Genomic DNA, 13,313 nt, shown 5'->3' on the forward strand with positions numbered 1-13,313 from the left:
AAAGCATATTAAAAAGAGCTTTTTTTTTTTTTTTAATTTCATAAGACCAGGAAGCAGGTGCTTTTATTATCCCCATTTTACAGCTGAGGAAACTAAGGTCAAGTGCCCAACATCAAGTTTCTGAGGCTGAATTTGAACTCAGGTCTTCTAGATTTCAAGGCAAGTATTGTATCCAATATGCCAGGAAGTTGCCTTTGATCTTTTGCTAGGTCAACAACTAAGATTAATCTAGAAGCATGAAAGAGTTAACCTGTCCAAATTGGATGATTTAGGCTAGAGATGATTTTGAAGTAAAATATTAAGTTAAGAGACTTAATATTCCAAGTCTAGAGAATTCATTAAAAATATAATGATAATGATAACACAGCAACTTTAGGAGGTAGGTTTTATTTCTATCCCCATTTTACATATGAAGTAACTGAGGCAAATGGAGTTTAAGTGATTTGGCTAGGCTCATAGTGCTAGTTACAGAGGGACTATTACATAGCTATCTAGCCATATAGTTAGTATTATAAAGAATATCACAGTGGTCTATGAGGTCTCTGCCCTTAAAATCTTTACAATGTCTTTTAGGAATCAATCGAACATCAAGGAGTATGTAATTCAAGGCTAAACTGAATATAACCAAGAGTCAGAATATATGGTAGTGAAAGTAAGCTCCATTTACATGGAGGCTGGAAGCATGGTCATAACTTTTATGGAAAATCATTCCTTAGATATACTGCCATTTTCTTTGTTAAAAGAACACACAAATCATTACTTTGGGGACCCCTAAATATCCTAAATGTGTTGTCATAACCCACTCTACTTTTTGGTGTCAGGAGGAATATGGGTTTGAATTTCTGCTCTAGTGCTTAAATTCTGAATGACTTTGGATAAGTTATTTAAAAAAAACAAAACTTGCTTGAGCCTCAACTTCCTCACTTGTCAAATGAGAGTAATTATACTGTCTATCTCACAGTGTTGTAAAGCTTGAAACACTTAATTGTAATATCTGACTTTGTAAATTGGAGTATCAGTAATAAAGGTAAAATAGCTGTGTCAATTAGTAGTTGAAAAATAATTATGAACAGCAATATCTTCAACAACCCATTTCAAGAAATTTGGTAAATCATACAGCTGTTATAAATATGAAAATTATCAATTATTTTATGAATAAATATAAAGTATCTCAGAAGTATTAATGGCCTGTATGTGTATATTACCCTATTTTATTGTATTTTTAAGAATTGTGTGTGTTAAAATTGTAACAAAATCTAAAATTTATTTGAATAAAATATATAAGCTAAAAAAAGAACACTACTTAAATCCTGCTTGATTACTGAAACTCTATGGTAAACACTTTTATCCAATAATGAATTGAGTAATGCATTTGGTTATATAAAGATCACTGAATTTTAACTAGTTCTCTGCATCAAGCCAAATTTTTAATCCTTTAACAAAGAAAGGAGATACAGTGTGTAGCTACACCTCCTGTCCTAACCCAGTTTCTTTACATGTAACAATTAGGTTTGTCTACTTTGTATTTGTACATGTCTGATGACATGTGAAACATATTCATGCACCTCTCCAAAGTAGTATCAGGAAAAGATTATCAGTGATCAGTTATCAAAACCAACCTTTGGGTTTCATCATTTGACTATCAGATGGATATATAAAACATGCAGTTTACCAAACAAAAGAAGAACTTACATGTAGTTCCCTCCCACATCCCACTCCCTTCCTTTGGGATATTGCTCTCTTCCTGAACAAATGCAGAAAAGTCTTTCCTACAAGCTCTGCCTTGCAAACCTTTGGAAATAATTAGTAATAATAGCCAACATTTATATAATTCTGGCTAAGTGCCAGGCAGTATATTAAGTGCTTTACAATTATTATCTTATTGGTCTTTATAACAACCTTGAGATGTAGGTACTGTTATCAACCCCCCTTTATAGAGGAGGAAACTGAGGCAGACGGAAGTTAAATGGCTTCCTAAGGTCATGCAGCTAGAATTTAACTGAGGTCTTAATGACTCCAGCTCTAGTTGCACCACTGTACCTATTTTAATATATGAGCTTTCAGTTTGGACTCAACAGGGACATACTTATATTACATATTTGATATAAAGACTTCAGGACTTCTGAAATGATTTATTCAATGAGATTTCATAGCATAAACCTGAAATCTACAGAACTTGGTTTAAAAAAAATAAAGAAAAAGGAAGAGGAAAAGAAAAAAAAAAAAGACAAAGTCCTAAGGAGTTTCTTTTATGCTATGATTTCAATAGCCTTTACAAAGTGCTATAATAGGCAATGTTGCTACATACTGAGAGTAGGCTCTGGCCATTCCTTTAGCCAGTTCAGTGGAATAAAGCCATAGTGATAAGAATGACCAATGGCTTTACAAGCCATCTCCTTTCTGCTTCATCTGAAAGACACATGCTAATTATCATTCCCATTTTACAGATGAGGTTCAGACTTGCCCAGGACCATTCAGCTTGGAATTGTCTAAGGTGAGATTCTAAAATCTAGGTTTTCCTGACTCCAAGTCCAGCATCCTCGCTAACTAAGATGCTTCCTTTCATACCAGCAACAGGATCCGTGTCCTAACTCTTGGAACATTGCGAGGGGAAGAGGAATGGAGTGTGTGTAAAGGTATACTGTCCACGTGACTTACTTCCATGGGACATTCTTTCATTGGCTCCTTAGACAGGGAGAGAGAGCCACCTGTGGGGTCGGTCTGGGTTCCTGAAGCTCTTACCTGGGAACAGGGTATCTGGGAGGCCCATGCTTTGTAAGTAGTTGTGGCAACGCTCTTTATGCTCCTCTAAAGAGCTTCGCTGTTTATAGCTTCGGCCACAATATCCACATTTGTGAGGTTTACCAACTGCAGAAAACACAATTGAGTTCAAGACCCCAATTAAATGTCTGCCTTGAGTGTAATGGAAATGCAAACAATATAGTCATTAGGAAAAAAAATTTTGAAAAAAGAAAAAAAAAAGCAGAATTTAACTCTGAGAGTGTTAAAAGGCAATATCGACTTGGTCAAAATGTACCTATAAACAGGTTTAATACTTGAGTGATCCCTATATTTTGGCCAAGATCTTCAGCTTCTAATCTTGCTTTATCTATATTTGTATAGTATGCTAATTGTAAAATTAACTTTCTTTCCCCAAAACAGCCTACTGGGCCATGTAACTTTTCAAGATAAAACCGTTATTATTTGTCTAAGAATCTGGGGCATTGGGAGAGGGGGAAGGAGAAGTTTTAATGATGTATCAGTCATAGTTAGGTCTATAAAACAGGACTCAAGAACTGAGTTTACATTCTGGACAAGGCCTAGCACAATGTAATAACCAGATTTACTGGGGAAAAAAAAAAGGAGACTAGATAGATAATCCATAAGATAAAGTACTGGTAACCTATCTCCATCCTACCTCAAAGAATGATTTCATTTAAATGAGTATTTATGTTCCAAAAAAGTACTTTTCTATTCCAACATGTCATAGATCTAAGTGAATCTGAAGAATTTTGTGATTTAAAAAAAACCAAACAAACCTGTGTTCTAATAAACTATCTATTCCTGAATTAAAAGTGATATTACTAACAGAAACATGACAACCAGGGCTCATTCCACAAAGTCGTCTCAAGGCAATTGAATTTATTGGTGAAACCAGTTTCCAGCTTTCTTCATAATTTTTAACCTCTGACAAAGAGCACGTGAATATTCAGTGCAAATACTTGAATTCTCCTTTATGGCCTCCTAATAGTACTTTACACACATTTCAAAGTATTACAAGGTAATCAAACTATCAAAACTATAAGTATTTAATGATGTAGTTTAAAATTATGATAAAGATGAAGGCTAGGTATCATAGTTTACTCCCTGGATTAAAAAAAAAAAGTCATAATCTAACATTGGCTATGCAATAGAGGCAAAATCTAACACCATGCAAGAAAAGAAGATCATAGCATCAGAGGCAGACGTTAAAAGGAAACTTTAAAGTCATCTAATCCAGCTCTCTCATTTAATCTGAGGCCCAAAGAATTTGGCACAGGAGTAAATGGCAAAACTAGAATTTAACTTCAGGCACCATGATTTCATATTCAATATTCTTTACGATAAATTTTGAGAATATAAACTCCTTGAAGGTAGGTATCATTTGTTTTTGTTTGTTTTTTAACCTGAAGTCCCCAGCATAGTGCCTGGAGCATGACAGATGCTTAATAAATTGAATTGAATCTGAGTACTCTAATAATACCACTTGTCAAAATGCTGTATAAATCTTCAGATCCCCCTGTGTGCTGCTTTTGTACTTTAAAAGGGAACAAACAATAAGGGCTATTTACTTTCCCATGGTAACACTTTATCTTCTAGTATGTCATTCTAGGAGATAAGTTGGTTATGAATAGCGCTCTTCCCTGCTCTCCTCCCTGAAATATACCCTATATTACAAAACATGTGTAAATAATTTAGTTTAGTTCAGGCATAATTCAGGAGACTGAGGGAATGGAACAATCTCACGGACTGAAAAGGAACCTTTGCCTCAGCAGTTTGGCTGGGTATTCTCAGCTCGCCAGGAGCTGAAGAAGGATGGATGGAGTATCTTTGCCTTGTGGTCTTGTATAACTCCTTGTGGAAAGTGATCTTTTGAAAAAAATTTAAACATTTATTTTAATCTTTAGTGATCTGCAAGGATATTCCTTAAATGGGATGTACATAGGGAATATGCAAATAACAATGATGAGGTACATAGAACTCCAAGTTTAGCAAGAGCCTTAAATCAGTCAACTTTATATTAAGTAGAATTATGGATTTAAATCTGGAAGGGGTGCACATTTTACAGATGATATAAACTGAAGCATAAGATGGTGATTTCACTGGCCTAAGGTACAACAGGAAGTAAGGAGTCAAGATTTGAATGTGGGTTCTGTGACTCCAAGTTCAATACTCTTTATCCAGTGTTTAAAACAGTTCCTGACACATAGTAGGCACCTAATAAATGCTTATTGGTTGCCTTTTCATTTAACAGCGAGTTATAGCATTTTTTCAAAAAATTGAAATAGTTATGTATGACCATGAAAGCTAGGGAACAGGAGAGACTTATTCATTATATTTATTTATTTGTTGATTATAAATTAATTTATTCACAGCCTAATATAAAGCTAATTTTTAAGGCTTTGAAAATGCTTAAAATGACAGTGCCTCAGAAGCATTAGTAATTCTATTTTACACATGAAGAAACTGAGTATTAGAGAGTTCGAATCTGTGTCAAAGTGGTCTTCAAAACTGGGTCTCCTAACTCCAGATCCAATACTCTTTTCCCTATGGTGTCTCACACTGAGGTCATTGTAAGCTTATGTAGAGAGTGGGAAAAATATTCTCTACTTATATACTGCTATTTCTATTGAGTAAAGAATGAAAGTCCAGGGATTCATCTTATCTTTAATAAAAACTTCAACATAGAAAGCTGGGAACAAGCAGAAATCATTGTATCCCTAGGGGCCAGGTACCAGGAATATTTTAGGATATTAGATTAGTTGTCAGAGCTGGATACATTATGGTATTCTCACTCTGGTATTTCATCTAGTTTAGTCTACATACTATACAAGTTAAGGTGTGCCACAGCAGCACACAAATGCATTGCCTGTCATATCTGATTACTTAAGTAATTAGTCAGGACTGGGGCAAAATACTGCTGTGCCTCAAGTAAAATTGGCAGCCATGAGGCTGGAATAATATCTGGAGCACTTTCCACAACTAATTGTCCTCCTGTCTCAGATTCTATGTTATAACCAGAAATAAAAGAAATCCACATCATTTTACGTTGGAATGAAAGAGTTCTCTTATTAGTTGAAATTAACTATTTCAAGCTGCCATTGATGAGGCAGTGATAAGGGGGTCCTGCAAATGCCCCATCCTGTTCATAAATATAACTAAACCCCTTAGTATAAGCACTCATATTTTCTGCTAAAATGGAAAGTTATGTCTTTAACCAATGTGGGTATTGTCATGCCAGTGAATGATGATCCTGGCGATAACTGCCCTCTATGGGTATCTTGACTGATAAATGAGAGATGCAGCCTACCAATTTCTTCATCTGTAAAACAATAGAATTAAGCTAGTAATAACTCACATTTCTCTATTGTTTTAAGGCTTATAAAGTGCTTTCATTCATATTACGTTAGGCAGTACAAGTCTAGGGAACTGAGACTGAGCTGTTCATGATGACACACTCTAGTAAGTGTCCTAGCACAGTGCTTTGTATATATAAAGTGTTTAATAATTTTGAATTGAGGATGATTTAAATCAAGATCTTTTAACCTCAAGTTCAGCATTCTTTTCATTACACACTCTCATTACATCATTAGATGATTTTTTTTTGTTTGTTTCTTTTATATTCTCAAAGGCACATATGGAATTCATCATCATATTATCAAGAAGAGTGGTAGGCTCACACATCCTATTTTTAACCATCACTCAGCTCACAGTCATCCCTGGTAACCCTTTCAAATGCACAAGAATTCTTATTGTCAAATTGTAACCTTGACCTTTTAAGGGTCAGTAGTACTATCCTGCTCCCCAGCATATAGATTAGAAGTTGATGAATAAATAAAAACCTTATTCACCCATTATAACTAGTTAACTTCCTTAGTCAAGAGGGTATATGATTATTTTAAAGCCTATTTCTAATGGGTACAGACAACATGGTCTCACAGATCCAGTGGTATGCTATTCATTTTTTTATCCAACTGTTTAAGAAATGTATAAAATATATAATTGATTTTTCTCTATCTTGTCAGTAATGTTAATTTACAATATTATTTAGTTGACTTAAAAAACTTTAAGTCTGGTATTAAGGGAAAGTAAATTTCACTATTCACAAAGATGTGAAAAGACTCAATTTTCCTCACGGAAATCCCTTTCTCTTGGAGATCTATGCCCCTCTATCCTCCAGCTCTCCTTCACCAGAAACAGGAATATGAAGAACTCACTCAACTTCTAGTCAGTTAATGGTTTACTCACTAAGTATTTCAATAACAGTACAATGGATTTAGCAAATGTCTTTCTTACAAGAATCTTAAAAGCCTCATTTAGATAATCTATTTTAGGAGATTTCATACAGGCATCAGATAATACGCAGCCTCACAACACTTCTGTTAAGTAGGTGGATGACTGGAGTAGTTATGTCTGTTTAACAAGTAGAAAACCAATCATGGATATTAAATGCCTTTCTTCTAGTGTATGATATAGCTATGGAATGGAAAGAGAACTATCATTTACTGTATTACAACTCCACTTTTTGTTTTTCATTTCTTACATGGCAGGCCTATATTTGTTGGCTACATAATCTACTCTCTCTCACAGGGAAACCCTAACTATCACAAGCATTACCCTAAACTCAAAACCTTTATGAGATTTCTTTGAGAAGACACTATAACAACTTCTCAGATTTGTAATTTAATAAAGGAAACTTTAAAAGCTAATTAAGTAGTTCATCAGTGGCCCCAAGCTGTCAGACACTTTCTTAGGTCACCCATTTCATTAGTTTCATGTTTGCTCATCACTACTAGAAAAAAAAAAAAAAAAACAGAAGTGATTCTACTCCCTCCTTGTTCAAAAGAAGCTAACTATTATTATAAACTCTTCTAGACTCTCATACCTTAAGGGCAGGGCCTACTTCTTATTCATCTTTGTGTTCTTCAGAATGGCTAGATCACTATTTTGTATGTTTGAGGTTCTCAATAAAGATTTATAGAATGAATGGATGAAGTAAATGACCTATTGTAGTTGAGTCCCTTTAGAGCAGGACCTGTATTTTCAATTTCTTTGTATCTCTCCCTTCCCTCACTAGGCTCCAAGACACTTAGAATAAGAGTTTGTTGTATTGTGAATGTTTAGTGAATGTTATTGACTGAATATGATTTTAAAAAATTATTCTGAAAACCACATTATGTAATATCAAATGAAATTTAGAGGTTTCCATGAAATACTTTACTCTCTACTTAAATGCAAGTTATTGTGGTTAGTTTTCCAGGTAGCAAAAGACCTGATATGGTTTTTATAAAGGGAACAAAACTAGCAAGATTTGTCTAGAACTCCAAAAAGAATTATCAAGGGAATAGTTAAGAAACTCTGATATCTACTACAGTCTTTCATGGGGGAAAAAGGTGAGGGGACCTCTTCTTACATATGTGGCTCTGATCTGAATTTTCTAATTCTAGGATTAATTGGTTTGAAGTATTAGAATCATTAAGACCACAGTTCAAGGAAATCTTGTTATTGCCCTCTGATTTGCAACTACTAATCTAAATTGATTTGATCAACTAAAAAGCAAAATATTCTATTGCTGACACTGGAAAATACAACTTTGGTAAAGTAGTAGGCCGGACATTAAAAAAAGATTGAAAAAGTTATTGGAAATAACCATTTGATACAACTGACATCAATAGTACTTCCAGGTAAAAATCTACTCAAAATACTATTTTGATTTTGAACTCTTTGATCAAATAGTGTGAGAAAGAAAATGATGGGAATACTTTGGAAATGTGTCATTAAAGGCGGGACTTTCAATAATTCTGTCCTTTTTCTATTTTCTATCATATATTATTGAAGGGGAAAAATAATGTTAAAGTAGAGCAAGTTTGCAACTCTTTTGGCAAAAGAACTCGAATGGACTTGGAAACTTAGGACTGAACGCTGAATTACGGCTAGTGCCTTCCTTCCAATGAAATACATCAAAACACAGATGGCAGCAGCAAAGATGTCCATAGCCATCTTAGAAAAAAGAGGGGGAGTCTGAGCTTCTTAGGGCCCACGGGTATTGCTTCATAAGGGACCTACCCGAATGAGTCCTCAGGTGACCTGTGAGGGCATCCCTCCTGCGGCATGCGTAGTTACAGAGATGACACTTGAAGGGCTTCTCACCAGAATGCAACTTGATATGACGGAGGAGGTTGCCTTTCTGAGTAAAAGAAGCACCACACTGATTGCACTGGAAAGGACGTTCTCCTGCAAGAGGGAGAGGAAGAAATATGTGAGAACAAAAATCTAACACGGGAACAAGAGAAAGATTTCAGTGAAAAAGTTGTTTTCCCACTGGTGCTCCATGACTTCTACCGGCTGCAGGTTTGATAGAACATGAGGCTTTCAGACTAAACCTGCCAGTTTCTTAACGCTTCACTGGTTGGGTCAATTTGATCTGAAAATCTAATTTTTTTTTCCTAAATCAGAATGGCACATCACAATGCAAATTCAAACTCATTTAAATAAAGTGACTGCAACATTTTGTGTTGAAGAGCCACTCTTCCTGATCAGCAGTTTTGGAATAAACCAATATCCAATTTTGCGTGTTGTGGCATTTGGTGGGGTTTTTAATGTGGCTTTTTTCAAAGGGTCTTTAAAATATGCCACTGAAGCAGCAAAATAAAAAGGAAACTCATTAAAAATGCATTTCAGGATCACAAGTTCATTTCAGCGTTACATTCTTATATTTAAATGAAAGGCACTTCATTATAACAGTTATAATAACTTCTTTCATTTACATTTTCCCTGTATTTTCCCTTTCAATTTCTTCTCCATTACCTGTCTGTCCCTAAGCAGCCAAATCAGGAAAAAGAGAGAAGGAAAGAGAGAAAGAGAGAGAGAAAAAGAGAGAGGAGAGAGAGAGAGAGAGAAAGAGAGAGAGAGACAGAGAGAAACAGAGAGAGAGAGAAAGAGAGAGAGAGAGAGAGAGAAGAGAGAGAGAGAGAGAGAGAGAGAGAGAAAGAGAGAGAAAGAGAGAGAGAGAATAAAATAAGAAGTTAAGATAATATTGAAGGAAACTGTCTCCAAATAAAAATCCTGTCTTTCCATATGGCAGGATAATAAAATCAGAATTGGAGTAATGTTGTTTCTTCTTTCTTTCCTCATATCTTAAAACCTTAAAGTTCTTATTTCTCTAATTTATTGGGAGTAAGTTAAATTTGAGAAGAAAGACTTTATTTAATAACTTAAATTGTTGTTACTAGCATTTTTATTTTATGGGGATGTAGGAGTAATATTTATAATCTCTTTCTCAAACAAAGTATGTGGCTTAAAAAATGTTCAGATCTTTCCAAGTGTGATAGCCTATATTCTAGGCTTTAACAAAGGGATAAACCAGTTAAAAATTTACATAAGAAAAGAATGTCATATGTTGCTATCATTCTAAGGAGTTCTAAGACTTAGAGATCAACCAACTGGACATTTAATTTAACCCTTAAAATCACATGCATTATTTATTTCATGGAAAAAAAAATTAAGTTTGTCTTTTTGAAGATGAACCATTTAACTTGGGTGTTATATGACTCAGATTATCATGACCTTAAAATACTTTCAAAAATATTTAATTATACTTATTTTTCTTAAGAATTGTTTCTTGGGCTAAGCTTCCATAAAGCAGAATATGACCTATTTTAACAAGTGATTGATATATTTTAGGTCATTTAAATGCTAGCAATCAATAGGAAATGGAAGGCAAGCTAGAGTTGGAAAAGTCTATGTTGGGTTGATTTCTAAAATCCAATAAGCATCTAAAGTCCAATATATAAGCTATAATGTCACAACTGAAATGGACCATAAATGTGGCAATGAATTTCTATATAAGGCATAACTTTTAAAGTCTAAAACAAAACAAAAAAGACCAGAGTTCTCTTCACAGTATCTTAATTTCTCCTTTCATTTAATCTATTGTTCTCTGCTTCTGTCTGCTTACATCCCAAACCCCTTTTCTCTCAATTTAGTATCTTCTAATTTTATTTAATCTGTTTTTCTCTTTTTTTCTTTCCCTGGGTCATTGGTTAGTCCCCTTACCCACCCCATTCTGATGGCTACTATAATGGTTGGGAAAAAAATCTTACTATATAATTTATAGGCTGGTTGGTAGGTTTCAATAACTGTATTAATATGACAAAGCTGAATTGTGTGTTCTTCCCAGAGTTTAATTTCTGGATTGCACTTTCCCAAGAACGCAGAAAGGATTTAGAGTCAAATAACTCATGATATTACTAGGTAGTCCAAAGCTCTGTTTCTGATGATAAGAGACTTGGGGCAGATCTGAAAGAAGAATTTAAAAATAGCGGAAAACCAGATCTCATTGATTGACTCCCAATGTGAAGAATCAGTTAATTCTTAGTAAGCAGCTTTTTTTTGTCAGTCAGCATTTTATTTCTTATTTTCTTGTTTTAATTTGGAAAACTGGACATAAAAGAAAAGAATGCTTAGAGTATGCAGGGAGATCCAAAGAGTGTAAGAACAAAATGTGTGTCCAGCCCCCAGTTCTCATTTTGACAAAATGAAACCTCAGGCTGTGTGGGAAAGAAAGGCAGCTGGAGAATCTAAAGCTCTGAAAACATACAAAGCAAGTATGTGGGGGCACAAGTCTACCCACACAAATGATCTAATATGATCTAAACCCAGAGCACTCATACCTGGGTCTCTCCCTACCCCACCTCAGGCAGCTAGTCTTTACTCTGAAAAGGGAATTTTTCTTCCTAAAAAGTTTCATTTTTCTTCCTAAATCTGAAATGGATGCAAGAAAGAATTTTCTTTAAATCAAGAGTAGTAAGATGGGGAAAGATCAACTTTCCTCAGAACAAGACATGAAAGAAAGAAAGGTATCACTTCTTAGAAAGTAAAATCTGTCTTTTTATATGAGTAACCAATTTTCAGATTTCCTGCTCTGTGTCTTAAATATCTATATATTCCTGCTGGCCAAGTTTACTGGAACTCCATTTTTTGACTGAATGTTTAAGCATGCATAAATGTATACTTTAGTTAGGGTGTGGTGCTTTTTTTGTAGGTTATACTTCAAGTAGTTAGAAAAGAATTGGCTGACTGGTTGGTCTTTCCAGTCACCCTCGTTTTCCTTAAACCCAAGTCTGAACAAATCCCTCCTCAACTGAATAATCGCCAGTGGTTCCCTATTAACTTCAGGATCAAACATAAAGACTTGTATTTGACTTTTAAAGCTCTTCATAACCCTTCTTATTTTTCCTATTTTCTTATTCCTTACTTCCCCTTCACTCCAGTGACATTGGCCTCTTTGCTTTTCTGCAAAGAAAACACTCCATCCATCTATGGACTCTGCATTTTCACTGACTGTCTCTCATGCTTGGGATTCTCTTCTTCCCCATTATTGCCTCCTAGCTTCTCTGACTTTTTTGCAGTTTCAGCTAAAATCCCACCTTCTTCAAAAATTCGTTCCTAATCCCTTTAATTTTAGGTCCTTTCTCCAGATGATTATCTCCAATTTACTCTCTATATAGCTTGTTTGTACAGAGCTGCTTACATGTTGGTTACCCTATTAGACTATGATCTCCTTGAGGGTGACTGTTATTGGCTTTTTTTTTTTTTAATGTGTCTTATGTTTTTCACCTAGTATTTAATAAATCCTTTTTTGAATTGACTTGATTCCCTAGATATGTTCTTGGGAGGGAACATATTCCATATGTGAATTTAATAGGGTATGTGCTAATATAAAAATTTTATATTTATTCTGTTGAGTTCATAATGCCAAATTCAGACTTGTAGAAAATTATTCTTGAATTTAACAGAGTTAGCTATGTGGTAATGTTGCACAGAAGAAAAAAATCTGATCTTGGAGTTAGGAACATCCTAGTTTAAGTCTTAATGGTACAGTGTGGAGTGTATTAAATTTGGAGCTAGATGATCTGAGTTTGAATTCCTTAATTCTATGATCTTTAATCCCCGGTTGTCTTGTTTAGTAGTGCAGTGTAAAGTGTATTGAAGTTGGAGCTAAATTTGAATTCCTAGTTTTGACACTTAACTCTATGATCCTAAATCTATTTGAGCCTTGATTTCCTTATGAAATGGGTGGGACTAGGTAATAGTAATGAAATCCCTTCCAGCTCTAGCTCTATAACCCCATAACTCCCTATATACCTGAACTGTGTGACCATTGGCAAATAACTTAATCAAATGAGACATATGTAAACATATACAAAACATAAATATACATATACATATAAAACATATGTAAAAGTACTCTGTAAATCTTAAAATGCTTCATCAATGCTAACTATTATTACTACTATTATTAACCAGCCATTCAGTCCCCTAGGAAAGTGTCCAATACTATGATGGAAAGAATACATAATTTGGAGCAATAGAATCTCTGTTCAAATCTCAATTCTGCCAGTTGTCACCTATGTAATTTGAGCTTGTGACAAGTCATTTCCCTTCTCTAAGTCTTATTTTCATAATAAGCTCCATAAAATTTGGAGCTTGGCCTCTGTGACCCAAGATCCTTCCAACTTTAATCATGATCCCAGGATGAGACAGTCAAATTG

At 34.6% G+C, this 13,313-nt stretch overlaps 1 protein-coding gene across 13 annotated transcripts in view; it reads right to left on the bottom strand.

The window, feature by feature from the left end:
- IKZF1 (IKAROS family zinc finger 1) overlaps positions 1-13,313 on the bottom strand; it is a 132,597-nt gene that overhangs the window by 11,575 nt on the left and 107,709 nt on the right. For 7 of the 13 annotated variants that reach the window (XM_051984262.1, XM_051984239.1, XM_051984230.1 and 4 more), the window contains 2 exons: positions 8,827-8,994; positions 2,743-2,868 (listed from right to left, as the gene is read on the bottom strand). In XM_051984262.1, the coding sequence (XP_051840222.1) occupies positions 2,743-2,868; positions 8,827-8,994 (294 nt within the window). The remainder of the gene's footprint in view (positions 1-2,742; positions 2,869-8,826; positions 8,995-13,313) is intronic. The other 6 variants (XM_051984279.1, XM_051984253.1, XM_051984297.1 and 3 more) reach the window with 1 other exon arrangement.

The sequence above is a fragment of the Antechinus flavipes genome, chromosome 1 (assembly GCF_016432865.1).
Source record: "Antechinus flavipes isolate AdamAnt ecotype Samford, QLD, Australia chromosome 1, AdamAnt_v2, whole genome shotgun sequence".
Lineage (NCBI taxonomy): Eukaryota > Metazoa > Chordata > Mammalia > Dasyuromorphia > Dasyuridae > Antechinus > Antechinus flavipes.